The sequence below is a fragment of the Typopeltis vanoorti genome, chromosome 22 (genome assembly GCF_054136105.1).
Source record: "Typopeltis vanoorti isolate ZY-2024b chromosome 22, IOZ_Tvanoo_1.0, whole genome shotgun sequence".
Lineage (NCBI taxonomy): Eukaryota > Metazoa > Arthropoda > Arachnida > Uropygi > Thelyphonidae > Typopeltis > Typopeltis vanoorti.
The window spans coordinates 17,907,685-17,923,498 of record NC_143570.1 but is presented as its reverse complement, the minus strand read 5'-3'; the positions used below and the strand labels follow the sequence as shown (position 1 = coordinate 17,923,498).

General features: G+C 38.0%; 1 protein-coding gene across 6 annotated transcripts in view; it reads right to left on the bottom strand.

The window, feature by feature from the left end:
* LOC150094189 (protein still life, isoform SIF type 1-like) overlaps positions 1 to 15,814 on the bottom strand; it is an 881,056-nt gene that overhangs the window by 315,198 nt on the left and 550,044 nt on the right. For 4 of the 6 annotated variants that reach the window (XM_090412285.1, XM_090412284.1, XM_090412288.1 and 1 more), the window contains exon 16: positions 1,154 to 1,426. In XM_090412285.1, the coding sequence (XP_090268411.1) occupies positions 1,154 to 1,426 (273 nt within the window). The remainder of the gene's footprint in view (positions 1 to 1,153; positions 1,427 to 15,814) is intronic. The other 2 variants (XM_090412287.1, XM_090412289.1) reach the window with 1 other exon arrangement.

Genomic DNA, 15,814 nt, shown 5'->3' with positions numbered 1-15,814 from the left:
GATTTCAAATTACATATATATATTCATTTTGCTTTTCATAAATTGAATGCTTTCTATGTCCAATGACTGTATTATAAGTAGCTGTTAAACATATTTTCTGGAACTGAAAATTTGAAAGTGGATTAGGACAAATATGTTTAGTTAGCTGCTATGCTTACTACTACAATAAATCTGTTCCGTTTGCATACATGCAGCATAGCCTGTGGGAGCAGGGTGTTTTTCCATTAAGTGTGTCATTTGAGCTGTTTCTAATTACACTAATTGTTCCTAAATATAGTACACAGATGTTAAATGCCTGTTTGCTGTATTTAGTAATAAACAAAGCTACATTTGTCTTGCTTGTGCAGCATGGCATCTGTTGAGGTTGGAAAGTTTTTTTTAACAGTATAGAGACATTTTTATTCTAGTCTTCAGAAACAACAGACGTAGTACAAATTTTTCTGTTCTTCAATAAAAGTGAATACTTCTGTGTATTATAAAACATTGTTGATCTACAACAACATACTAGCATATGTGAGATATCTATTATTGATAAGTCAGAAGAGCCACTGACAACACTAAAAAGAACAAACAAGCTAATGAATGCAAGATTCCCAAATGTGTGGATAATTTCTGTAATGCATCATCATCATGCATATCAAGGATTTAGGCCTAGAATGGCCTGTTCCAGCCTTAGAGGTCATCAAGAGGACGTCCTGGTTTTCTTTTTCCTAATGGCTTGTACTTTAAGGTTGTTTTGGTAATCTTTCTGTTTTAATACACACAGAAATCGGGAAAAGGTAATCACTTGAGAAATTATTATTTTTACAGATTTAATCAAAGAAAGGCTGAAATAACTCGTTTTACTTATTTATACACAATATCATGTAGATATCATGTAAAGATGTAATGTAATCAAATAGATAATATAGTTCAAGCATTTTTCAGAATGAGACAAGAGTTTCAGGTGCCACAGACATCTGTATAGAAGAAGTTACAAAAGCAGTTAAAAATGAAGCATTTTAATGACAAATGCTTCAGTTTTTTTTTAACAATAATAAAATTTGACATTTACACCTGGAGTTTAAAGTAGATATCATGATATACCTGTGCAGTATATACATCTAGAATAAGAAGGTTACTTTATATTCATAATAAGAGAAAAGAATCTAACCTTTCTTACCCCAGACAGGAGAAGGAACAATTAATTTTCCTATCATTTCATCACTAATACCACTGTCACTGGGAGGGGGTGGACAGACTAGAGATTCGATATAGTCATCGGTAGTCCTCATTGCACTAGCTAAGTCTGGTGGTTCCGTACGGGATGATCGCATCATCATGCACAGTGACAATTCTTCTTGAAGAACACTCTCAATATACATCATATCCAAATCACTAACAATGGCTCCATTAATTACCATTATTTCATCTCCTTTCATTAGACCTAAGAAAACAATAAATAATATGCTGATAAATTTTAATTCCCACCAATGTTGCTTTACAACAAATTTTATAAAAAATACATACATACACAAAAAACATTTACTACACTGTTCATGTTGTTATCACCAAAACTGCATGAAGTATAAACATGCTAGGAGAACCTACATTACTGTCCGATCAAATTTGAGACCCACAGCTGACAACGTGCCAAGAAGAGTCAATTCATGTTGAAGAGGAGAAATGAATAAGGTGAAGTATGATTCGTTACGAACATGCGAAATCATGTGCTTTAAATGTAAAAGTTTCCTGTTGTACAAGCAAAATAGTTACCACTTTAAACTAGAATTTTCATAAAAGAAAAGCTAATTTTCCAACATATAATAATAAACACTCATCCAATGAAATGCATTGATTACCCTATTATCAGAATGGATTCGCCTTCTTCTGACATGCACAGAAGTGTCGAGGGGGTCTCGAATCTGTGGTCGCACAGTACATATATTGTGATGCACTCTTCTACTTGTCATGTTATGTTATAAATTCATTCAGTTTCAGAACTATTGCTTTTCTCTCTAGTAACATTCACTCAATTTTCAGATGTGGCCTTTTGTTTTATGCTCGCTAACCTCACTGTCCTGTGGCAGTACCATATGGAAAATGTGTCCTATATTTAACCAGAATGAACTTATCAACTTTCACAAATGTGTATGCTTCACATTATCTCTTTTCCTCTTAAAAAACAAAACAAAACAAAACATAGTTCCCATTTCCCAATTTGTTTATTCTATTATCTCATTCCTGTTCTGGAATTTTAAAATGTTTCAGAATCAAGGCAATGTGCATGATATATGCATTATTTGGAAAGTATTAATGTTTTGGTATATGTTGTTATTTTTTTGAAAAATAATAGCTATGAGTAACCAACATATAAGCCTATCTACCAGAATTGCTTTATACAAGGTAGGTCCTGCCTTAGAAATGGCTATACCATAACACCACTGAACTTTGCAAAGGCATTTGACCGAATACCACTGGAAAAACTATTACAAAAGTTGAAGCAAATAGGAATGAATCTGAAGCTAATAGCATGGATTGGAGGGGTGGGGGTGATAGACACCAGAAAGGTAGTATATGGTGGAGTGGAATCTAGGAGAATGAGAGTGACTAGTGCCTTGGGGTTCTGAACTAGGGTCACTACTCTTTAATTTGTTCATTAATGATATATGGAATAATTTAATGGGGCATATTCAGTTGTTTGCTGATGACGGAAAACTATGAAAGATAATAGCTGGTAAAGGTAATGTAAATATCCTGCAGATGATTTCAATAAATTGGCATTCTGGAAGGATAATGTTTTTCAATTTAATGTTTCATTATGTAAGATTAGGCATGCAATTTGAAAAGATTACATACTATATATATATACTGAATTGCAGGAAAATGACACTGTTATTAACTTGGAAGGGGGGCAGATCATACTGCAAAAGTTGGCAAAATAGCTCAAAGGATTACTTGAATGTTGAAAAACACTGACAAGTAAATATAGGGAAGTTATTATTCCTCTTTATAGGGCTGTGACGCAGTCCATATTGACTACTGTGTACAGATATGGTCACTTAAGTTTCTTAGTGATCAGGAGGTAGTGAAGAGGATCCAAAGGTGAGTGACCAAGCTGATGACAGGTTTATGAAATGCTCACAATGAGGATAGGTTGAAGGTATGTGCAAATGTTTCAATATGTGATGAATAGAAAGAGAATTAGGAGTCACAAAGTTATGTAAGTGTGGTTAATAAGGGTGTGTGGAGTGGGCTGCTTACAGAGTAGTGAACAAGTGGAATGGAGTGCCAGAACTAGTTGTGAGTACCCTGAAAGTGAATGAGTTAAAATAAGCTGTATAATGTCTGGATAGTGGCTATAATGGGTCTCTTGTGATGAGTCTTCTAACTCTATGGAGATACCCATATAACCATATTATAATAAAATAACACTAGTACTACTACTAACACAATAATAATAGTATTTATCTTAACGACCTATGAATTCTGGACAAATGTTTTGTGCACTTTTATTATTGTGTGTACCTGCCAGATCTGCTTACATACATAAAAAAAAAAAAAATAAATAACTGGCCCCATGGATTGTTGGAAAATAAATGTACAAAGTTCCAAAGTGCATAGTAAATATATAAATAATAGGAATGCATTTTACATGAGGTGTATCATTTTATATAATGGGAAAATTACATCTTTATAACTGTAGCCCCCCTTGAAAAGTTCCAAGAATTATTATTATCTAGACTTTCACAGATCTAAAAGACTCATCATGAAATGTACTCACTATCAAAGAGAATACTCACAAAACAGTTATTAAACTCATTCACTGTTTCTGTGCTCATTACACTTTCAACAATGTATCTGCTCATTCTATATTTCTTACTCATACTCTTCTATAGTTTCCAGGGATGTGGTGCTTATTCCACACTGCACTTTTCTGTATTAATATGACACAAATCCTTCACCAACTTTAAATCTTAATCATCCTAAAAGCACAATTTCCTACCTAAACTGGTTCCCTAAATTTTGGGTGATTGTCTTTCATTATCCTGTGGTACCTTACTTCTTCACTCACTTAAATAAACCTCACTGCATATATTTACTCCTCCCCCCACATCCATAACACACACACAACAGCACCCTATATCCTTGCCTTCTAATTCCAAATCTTATACCTTACAACATCTCAATGGCATAAGTCTCACTCAGAGCCCACGTAGACAGTCTATTCAAATATTACTATAGAGCCAAAACATCTTGTTAAACTCTTGTTATTTCGGCTGTTATTATTTATGTTATCAAATCTTTTCAATTATATCCGACCGGCTGCTGCTATTGTTATGTCTTTATATTTCTCTTATTTTATGCTTATCGTCAGGTCTGCGCCTTTGTTCTATCTTACTATTCTTTATCACTTCGTATTACTCCTTACGGGATTTAATTTCTTTGGGACCCCAGAAATACCTGTTCCCTGATTAATATGAGCTATCCTATTCACTCAGGCAAATTTATTTACTGCACCAGCCTGGGTCTTAAGGGTAGAGTTAAACTCAGCCTAAGAATAGTCATAGGATATCAGGTGCTACTAATATCTTTTGCTAGAATTCAGAAGCCTTAGGTTTTCTAGTTTATTGCAGTTGTGCCCCTTTACTCTTAATTGGGATGTCCCCGCACACATATATAATCATAGGTTCATATTTTATGAAGGGTCAGGGTCAGTCAGCATGATCAGAAATACAGACATGAAAGGTATCAAGTAATTTTAATAAATTCATTATGCAATGTAATAACAGAACAAAACTATTAATACTAAGTTAAACTCCTACTTTCCTCTCACTCTTTCATTCCTTAAAATAATTAAGCATTGATTTCTAAATGTTTACAATTTAAATATTTCAACTATACTTGACATTTTTATCTACAACTCATTAGTCCAACTAGGCATTTAGCACATTGAAATTTTTCCTCGAGTGGATCACGACAAAATATTTAACTAACTAAAAGTTCTTAAAATTCAGTTCAAAAGGCATAGAGTCAGTCACATAAATTTCAATTCTTCATACTTCTTTCTATCACTAATTTTAAATACACTCTTTTCGCACTGTTAGTCAATTTCTCAAAAAGGGGCTAGAACAGAATCTCATCTACTCTGTTTTGGTTTCTCTCCATCCTTCCTTCTTTCTTAGGATTCTGGCTATCTTGATTTTACCGCCACGTGGGATTCACGTGTCCTTCCTCAGTCGGGCGCTTTCTTTGCTACGAATTTACGTCAACGCTTCTTCTCATTGACGGCCTACATTCGATCCTGCCTTGCTCTGTAGCGGTGCCATGCTGGAACTTCTTGAAGGTCAGCTCTTAAAAATAAGAACTGAACCACGATGAACACTTGTAGCACATGGTGAGAATAAAGGAACAAACAAAACGGGGGGAATTCAATTCCGTGTTGCGGGTTTTATACGTTCCCCAAGAGTGCCACCTTTTCAAGTTTGATTTTTCCTATCGTCCTGCCTATTTGTCCCCGACTGGGTGACCTCATCGATCATCATACGGGACTTTCTATTTCCAAGAATGTATGCATCACGATATTTTCTCAGATATGACACCTGCAGGCACTTACGCTGCTCTTGCAGCATTAGGGCGACCTTTGCTCTATTTTGCTGAATAATTTGCATTCTTTTACTTGTAGAATATCACTAATAATTTCTCTTACTATTGCCCCTTTTTGTTGATTTACAGTTATATTTGATACACAGATACATTAAATTCAATTCAAACAGTTCAAAGTTTAATTTACAAGATGTTATTTACTAAAAAAAAATAGTCACACTGTGCTAAAAGATAAGTATGCTTATTTAATTTATGTTTACTGTTAGATTCTGGAATGGTGACGTCATGTAGAATGAGGTCGCCTGTTTCAGATTTAACAATCTGTTATACTCCACATTAATTTTCCCAACTTTGCATCACATGCTAACTTCATATCCCACTGAAAGAGTCTTCGATATTGTTAGTATGCGAAATAAAGAATAATAGTACTAAAAGAGACCCCTGTAGCATTCACAAGTAAATTTTTACTTCTGGGATAGTGCTTATCAAAAAATGGAACTTGTCGATACTAATCATACAGCAAGTTTCCTATCTAGCTCAATAACCTATAATCTAAATGCAAATATCTGTATTATTATTATTAACACTGTGGAGTCAAAAGACTCATCATGGGACACACACATATTGTCGCAGACAAAGACAATCAAACCATGCTTAAAACCCATTTAACGTATCTGCATTCACCACAAAGTTAGGCACTCACAAACCACTCTCCACACAAAGAACCTGATTCTTATGGCCCTGCTCACAACCTCCTTATATAGCTTTCAGGAATTTCCCTTGCTTTACCCCTCCCCCCAGTCTATGAAAAATTTTTTACACATTAACCCAGTAACAACCCTTTACCAATTTAACATGTTTGCTGCCAACTACAAGTATTATTATTATTATTATTACCCCAAGACCTCATGGAGTCAAAGATTCATCTGGGAGGTCCTTTCATCACACACACATCTCATGAGTGTGTTTAAGACATGGTATCTCATCATACCGTGTCTTAAACACACTCAAACTCCTTACAGACACCACATTCTCAGGCAAGGCATTCCAATCATTCACAACTCTGCATGAAAAAAAACCTGCCTCTCACTCCCCTACTCACACCCTCTTTATACAGTTTCCAGGAATGACCTCTGGTTCTCCCTTGATACTCGTAGTTGGTATAGGAGCCTCACAAGCCAACTACGAATATACTCATATGTCGATTACTGACCTCCTATGCCAAGCACGAGTTAACCTGTAGTATAAGCACGTTAATTTGGACCCTTGGCTTGTGAATAAAGTGGAGAGCACTTCTGGGGGCTTGGTAAAAGGAAAATAATTTCAGCAAAAGTATAGTATATTATAAGAGGTATTGCTGAGTAAACTGTGTATTTATTAATGCAAAAATAAAACAATTTTTTGAAGTTTTTTCAACATATACATATATTTATACAGGGTGTTCGGGATGAATTTGACATATTTATAATTAATTATATTTTTCCGTAAGTTACATGTATTAACACACACTTCTCTTCATTTAAAAGTTTGGACCCTTCTTCATTCATATACAAGATGTCAGAAAGGATGGATAGCTGGAACCCACCTGAATCATGGAAGAGAATAACTTGTATCATGATGATTCGTGCCCGCCATCAAAATAAGGATATTACGACTGCTGCCCAATGCTCCCTGAATACAGTAAAAACAATCAGGAATGAACTAGAGACTTGCAATGGTGACTACGAGGATGTAGCAAGAAGAAAGATCCCTAGCAGACGATCTGATTGCGTTCGTACAGCAGAATTCCTCGCAAATCTGCAGGAACAGGTGTTGAAGAACCCTGGCATTGGAATTCGGGCTTTGTTCGTGGAGTTGCTAACTGTAGTCAAGCCCTGGATAACAAGGGTAGCCAATGGTAGGCTGTATGTATGGCAGCAGGATTCGGCCCCTTGCCACACCTCTGGGAAAAGTCAAAAATGGTTGTCTGAAAATTTCTACGACTTCACCAGTCCAAATGTTTGGCCTCCAAACTCCCCAGACGTTAACCCCATGGATTATTTTGTATGGGGCGCAGTTGAAAAAGACACCAATCGCACTTCCAGTAATACAAAAGCCCAGTTAATGGATAAAATTAAAACAGTTTTTGCGGCCCTTCCCAGGGAGACTGTAGCATCAGCTTGTTCGAGGTTCCGAAGCAGAATTGAAGCTGTGATCGATGCTAATGGTGGTTATTTTGAGTAAATCTTGTTGATAGTATTGTAATTAACTCTGCCTGTAATGTTTTTTTGTCAATTCATTAAATTTAATAGATACAAAGAAGATTTTCTTTTTCCTTACGAAACTGTCAAATTTATCCCGAACACCCTGTATATGATATATCATCATCTGAGTCATAACTAGAGTCGTCTGTAGGATTAATCATCTTCGGAATCGGAACCAAATAATTCATTCCATTTATCATCGCTCATATTAGCGTAAGCTTCTAATTCTTCATCAGTAAGCTTTCTTTTACTGGCCATGGCATAATTGCAGGTTTTTATTTAGATAATTTTAAATAATTGTAAGACTAGACACAATAAACCTTACAGCACTGAATGCTGAATGTCACTGACTCTGAACTCAAGTTACACAGTCATCAGCGAATGTAAGACATAGGTGAGGGTGATATGAGATTACTCGTAGTTGGCGTACGAAACAAAATTCTGTCTGTTAAGCCAGCTACGAGATAACTTGTACTGACCTTGTAGAAGTGAAAGTGCTTGCTGTGAGGTAACAAACTATGCCAGAGGAGCATGGCAGCAAACGTGTTAAATGTCTCAATCACATCCCCTCTGTTCATTCTATTCATAGGGTTTGCAAACTGCATTCCCTCGATCTGTCTTCATATTCTGCATCCCAGAGACCAGTTAGACATCTTAGTTTTCTCTGGACCCTTTCTAGTATATCATCACCATGTGAACCAGAGTCCAAATCTGTGCAAAATAATCTATATGAGGTTTGATCGAAGCATTCTACAATGGAACCAGAACTCTGTTGTTTCTGCATGTTATGTCCTATACATTATTGCAATTATCCAAAGTAACGACTTCCTACCTTGTCCACTACCATTCCAGGTCTCTTGTTTTGACTTCCTCCAAAATTTCCCTACCAGGTATATACTTTGCATTCCATCGTTGTCTACCAAATGTCAGAACCTTACATTTTGCAACATTAACCACAGTTCCATACTGCTGCCAACTCATACAATCTATTAAAGTAGTCCTGTAAGGCTACAACATCTGCTTGATTCCTCATTACTTTACTCAGTTTGGCATCATCTGCAAACAGTTATATGTTATCATTAAAATCATCCCAATATCATTCATATACATATAATTATTATTATTATTATTCAGGCCTCCATGGAGTCAAACGACTAATCGTGCGAGGTCCTTCCTAAGAACATAAAGCCTGTCAAGACTCATCGAGGGGAGGTCCCCCCCCCCCCAAGAAACACAAAGTCTATCATACCACTCCTTAAACTCACTGACCAATCTCGCTCTCACCACTCCATCAGGCAATGCATTCCTCGGTTCAACCACCCTTCATGCAAAGAAACCACTCCTCGCTCTCTTGCTCACAGTTTCTTTTCGTAACTTCCAGGGATGGCCTCTTGTCATCACTCCCTCCCGCTGTTCAACCAAGCGAAAGAACTCCCCAGTGTCAACCCTGTAACCACCTCTCAACAGTTTAAGAGTCTCAATCATATCACCTCTCCTGCTATCCACCAAACTCTGCAGTCCACATTCCCTCAGCCAATCCTCATAACCAAAATTGTACAGTCCCGAAACCATCTTTGTCATCCATCTCTGTACCCTTTCTACAGTTAATTTATCACCTTCAAATCGTGGGAACCAAATTTGAAAACAATAGTCTAAGTGCTGTCTGATCAGAGACTTATACAATGGAATGATAACCCTCTTATCTCTGCAGGACAGTGTCCATTTCATAATTGCAGCAATCCTCTGTGTTAACTTCACCACCTTTGCAATATGACCCCTAAATTTCAGGTTTCTATCAATCATCAACCCCAGATCTCTTGTCTCCACCACTTCCTCCAGTATAACTCCTCCCATAGAGTATGCAGCATCCCATCGATGTTTCCCAAACCTGAAGACCTTACATTTTGCTGCATTAAACTGAGACCCCCATTCATTTGCCCATCTATCTAGCTTATTCAAATCCTCTTGTAGGACTACCATATCTGCACTATTACTAATAATCCTTGGCAGCTTCGCATCATCCGCAAACAACTGAATATCCCCCAGCAATCCACTGGCAATATAGGTCCTAGTACTGAGCCCTGTGGGACACCACTTGTAACCCTCTTCCTTCTTGAAACTGCTCCACCATACACAACTCTCTGATAGCTATCAGACAGCCAATCCTGAAACCAGTTGACCAATCTGACATCCAGACCCATGTGTTGCAACTTAAATTTCAGCTTATCATGTGGCACCCTGTCAAATGCCTTCGCCAAGTCTAAGAAAATTGCAGTATATGGCTTTCCCTCATCTAATGTTCTTGTAAATTTATTATAAAAGGCTAGCATATTGCTAAAACAAGAGCGCCCTTTCACAAATCCATGTTGACTCTCATAGATAACATTACCCTCATCTGCTGAATGCTGTATACGGTCCCTCACTACTTTTTCCTAAGATCTTAACTACTAATGACACACAGACTAGCCTATAATTAGACACTTCCAGTCTGTTACCACCCTTATGCAATGGCACTATCTTACCTTACTTCCATTCCCTGGGCACCTTTGCCAAAGCCAGACTTTCATTGAAAAGCCAGGTTAAAGGCACTGTCAGTTCCCTAGCACATTCTCTCAAAACTCGGGGTGAAATACCATCCAGTCCCAAAGCTTTACTGACATCCAGAGTACTCAGAATCTGAAACACACTCTCCTCCTGTATCGCTAAACCTCGCACCTGCCCGATCCCTCTAGCATTAAAACTGACTCCTCTAGGATGAAATACTCTAATAAAGTGTTCATTGAACAATTCCACTATGTCCTCTGAATCAGTCACTCTATTCCTATTTTTATCGCACAATTTTTATCACAATATCCTACTGGCCACATAACAAAGAAATTCCCTAGGATTGTCTTTGGATCTTAGGACCAATCTCCTCTCATATTCCACTTTCGTTTTCCTTACCACACTAGTCACTCTTTTGATCTGTGTCTAATATTCTTCATGCATCTTCTCTTCACCTGTCTCCTTATATCTCTTCCATAGCCTCTTTTTCGCATGCAATTCCTGTTTAATATTGTTTGTCATCCACTTTACTCCAAATTGTATCATCTTCCTCACTCGTGGTATACAACTTACCATTGCTGCTAAGAAATATTCGTTCACAATTTCCCATGCACTAATGATATTCCAGCCTTCCAATTCCTCCCTTCATGAAACTTCCCAAATTTGACGTCTAAGACTATTATAATCACCTGCATTATAATTCCACATAAGTTCACGTCTCTTTGATACTCCTGCATGTCTATTCATTTTCCAAGTCAAAACTATATGGTCACTCTCTCCAACTGGTGGGAGAGATGTCATCTCAGTTATTATCAACTCTTCTGATGCTATAACCAAATCCAAAACTCTTAAATCTCTTGTTCTCTCTGTTACATGTTGCCTAAGACATTTGTCCCTAAGAATTCTAGAAATTCCATTCCCCTATTGCTACATGCATCTTCCTCTCTCCAATTTATACTACTGTAGTTAAAATCTCCATTAACGATCATTCTTCTTGCACTTGCCAAACTTAACTATCTAAACATCTCCTGGTCCCCATCCTCTGTGCTCCTGGGTCTGTAGCAACACCCCACTAAATATCCTGTCTTGCCCACCTCTACCTCACATCATATGCTCTCAAAATCATTTGTCTCACTGCCTTCCAAAGCCTCCACTCTTAGAGGACATAAGTCGTCACTTATCATAAGCAGTACCCCACAAACACGCTTTCCCCTCCTATCCTGCCGAATATGAATATTATTATCATTATCATTATTATTATTATTATTATTCAGGCCTCCATGCAGTCAAAAGACTCATCGTGGGAGGTCCTTCCTAAGAACATAAAGTCTGTCAAAATTCATCGAGGGAGGTGCCCCCTGAGAAACACAAAGTCTATCATACCACTCTTTAAACTTATTGACCATTCTCGCTCCCACCATTCCATCAGGCAATGCATTCCACGGTTCAACCACCCTCCATGCAAAGAAACCACTCCTTACCCTCTTGCTCACAGTTTCCTTTCGTAACTTCCAGGGATGGCCTCTTGTCATTACCCCTTCCTGCTGTTCGACCAAGCGAAAGAATTCCCCAGTGTCAACCCTGTAACAACCTCTCAACAGTTTAAAAGTCTCAATTATATCACCTCTCCTTCTTCTATCCACCAAACTCTGCAGTCCACATTCCCTCAGCCGATCTTCATAACTATCCTTGTACATCTGTCTTTGTCATCTGTCTTTGTATCCTTTCCACAGTTAATTTATCCCCTTTAAATCCTGGGGACCAAATCGGTGAACAATAGTCCAAGTGTGGTCTGATCAGAGACTTATACAATGGAATGATAACCCTCTTATCTCTGCAGGTCAGTGTCCTTCTCATTATTGCAGCAATCCTCTGTGTTACCTTTACCACCTTTGCAATATGTCCCCTAAACTTCAGGTTTCTATCAGTCATCAACCCCAGATCTCTGATCTCCCCTACTTCCTCCAATATAACTCCTTCGATACAGCAGACAGCATCCCATCGATGTTTCCCAAACCATAAGACCTTGCATTTTGCTGCATTAAACCGACACACCCATTCATTTGCCCATCTATCTAGTTTATTTAAATCCTTTTGCAGGGCTACCACATCTGCACTGTTACTAATAATCCTTCCCAGCTTCGCATCATCCACAAACAACTGAATATCCCCTTGTAATCCACTGGCAATGTCATTGATATAAAGGTTAAACAATATAGGTCCTAGTACTGAGCCCTGTGGGACCCCACTTGTAACCCTCTGCCTCCTTGAAACTGCTCCACCATACACAACTCCACCATACACAACTGATACCTATGAGACATCCAATCCTGAATCCAGTTGACCAATCTGACATCCAGACCCATGTGCTGCAACTTATATATCAGCTTATCATGTGGCACCCTGTCAAATGCCTTCGCTAAGTCTAAGAAAATTGCCGTATATGGCTTTCCCTCATCTAATGTTCTTGTAAATTTATTATAAAAGGCTAGCATATTGCTAAAACAAGAGCGCCCTTTCACAAATCCATGTTGACTCTCATAGATAACATTACCCTCATCTGCTGAATGCTGTATACGGTCCCTCACTACTTTCTCCTAAGATCTTAACTACTAATGACACACAGACTAGCCTATAATTAGACACTTCCAGTCTGTTACCACCCTTATGCAATGGCACTATCTTACCTTACTTCCATTCCCTGGGCACCTTTGCCAAAGCCAGACTTTCATTGAAAAGCCAGGTTAAAGGCACTGTCAGTTCCCTAGCACATTCTCTCAAAACTCGGGGTGAAATACCATCCAGTCCCACAGCTTTACCGACATCCAGAGTACTCAGTATCTGAAACACACTCTCCTCCTGTACTTCTAAACCTCGAACCAGCCCTATCCCTCTAGCATTAAAACTGACTCCTCTAGGATGAAATACTCCAGTAAAGTGTTCATTGAACAATTCCACTATGTCCTCTGCATCAGTCACTCTATTCCCATTTTTATCCCACAATATCATTCTTCCACAGTCATTTCTCCTCGTACTGGCTGCATAGCTAAAAAATTCTCTAGGATTTTCTTTGGATCTTAGGGCCAATCTCCTCTCATATTCCAGTTTTGCTTTCCTTACCACACTAGTCACTCTTCTGGCCTGTGTCTTATATTCTTCATGCATCTTCTCTTCACCTGTCTCCTCATATCTCTTCCATAGCCTCTTTTTCGCATGCAATTCCTGTTTAATATTGTTTGTCATCCACTTTACTTCAAATTGTGTCCTCTTCTTCACTTGTGGTATACAACTTACCATTGCTGCTAACAAATATTCTTTTACAATTTCCCATGCACTAATGATATCCCAGCCTTCCAATTCCTCCCTCCATGAAACTTCCCGAAGCTGACATCTAAGACTATTATAATCACCTGCATCATAATTCTGCATAAGTTCCCGTCTCTTTGATACTCCTGCATGTCTATTCGTTTTCCAAGTCAAAACCATATGGTCACTCTTTCCAACTGGTGGGAGAGATGTCAACTCAGTTATTATCAACTCTTCTGATGCTATAACCAAATCCAAAACTCTTGAACCTCTTGTTCCCTCTATTACATGTTGCCTAAGACATTTGTCCCTCAAGAATTCTAGAAATTCCATTCCCTTATTGCTACATGCATCTTCCTCTCTCCAATTTATACTACTGTAGTTAAAATCTCCCATAACAATCATTTTTCTTACACTTGCCAAACTTAGCTGTCTAAACATTTCCTGGTCCCCATCCTCTGTGCTCCTGGGTCTGCAGCAACACCCAACTAAATATCTTGTCTTGCCTACCTCTACCTCACACCATACGCTCTCAAAATCATTTGTCTCACTTCCTTCCAAAGCCTCCACTCTTAGAGGACATAAGTCGTCACTTATCATAAGCAGTACCCCACCACCACGCTTTCCCCTCCTATCTTGACGAAAAATGCTATACCCAGCGACTTCTATTCCTGTTGTTATATCCCCTTCTGTCAACCATGGCTCAGTGAATGCAATAATTTTTGGCCTGGCTGATGCTATTTGCATATTAGCCTGGCCAAAGTTAACTAACAATGATCATTATTAACTAACAATGATCCTAAAACCAATGCATGTGGCACATCACAAGTGGCTTTCCTCTTCCAGGATACTATATCCCATATAGTATCCTGGAAGAGGAAACTATATGGGATATAGTTTCCTCGCTGAAACCTGCATGAGAGCCAGTTGCCTATCTAACTTACTAATCTATCAGTCAATCCTATCTGTTTCAGTTCATGTGGTTTGGTATGTCCTTATGTGGTATTGCAGACTATCAAAAGTCTTTGCAAAATATAAGTATATTACAATATATACTTGTTCATGTGGTGTGGTATGTCCTTATGTGGTATGGCAGACTATCAAAAGTCTTTGCAAAATATAAGTATATTACAACATATACTTAATGCTCACTGAGTATCTCTACTGAGTCCCCAGCAGAAGTTACCAATCTCCCACATTCATCCATTCTACTTGCCATATTGAAAAAACTGCAGAGGATTTTTCTTGGTAACATTTGCTCATTTCTTACCAACTGAGTTACTTCTGTTATGCTCTTTGAACTCATTGTGCAAGTGATTATTATCATTATTCATCTTGAGCCGCTTACAAAGTGCCTTCTTCTTCCAGATTTTATGCTTAATCCCCTCATTCATCCACTTTACTCACACATTATTCAGCCTTTTGAACTTCAGAATATTACAATGTGGGTGGGGAAGTTGAGACTGAACAGATATATGTGGTAAGTGGTGATAAAGGTGATTGGGCAGGTGTGGTGGGGAAATCGCAACCAAGACATGGCTTTGATAGGACTGACTATAGACCTAAAAATAAACTGCTGTGTTTGTTTACAAATGCCAAAAATATCAGAAATAAAGGGGATGAAATGGTTTCAGTGATTGAGTTTATTCGCCCCCAAACATTGGAATAAGTGAAACATGGCTGAATGAATATGATATCATAATGGGAATAGAAATGGAAGGGTACAGTATTTTTCGTGAGGAAAGAAAGGGCAGGAAGGCAGGGGGAGTGCTGATGATGATAGCAGGGGAATTAAGTCCACATAAGGTAGACATGAAAGGAGAAAATAGTGGCAATGGTTATGAGGCAGTGTGATGTAACGTGGAGGTTGAGAGGAAGACATATTTAATTAGATGTTGTATAGGCCTGGGAATGTGAAAGGTGGTGATGAAGAAATGTATAAACAACTTGGATTAGTGAACAAAGAAAGGATAATTATTATGGGCGATTTTAATTATGACGGTATAGATTGGAATGAAGAGATAGCATTTGGGAATAAGGAAAATGAATTATTTGGGTTCTTGAGAAATAACCATCTCAGTCAGCATGTTAAGAAGGGCATGCGAGCATCAAGAGTTTTAGATCTGATCATTTCA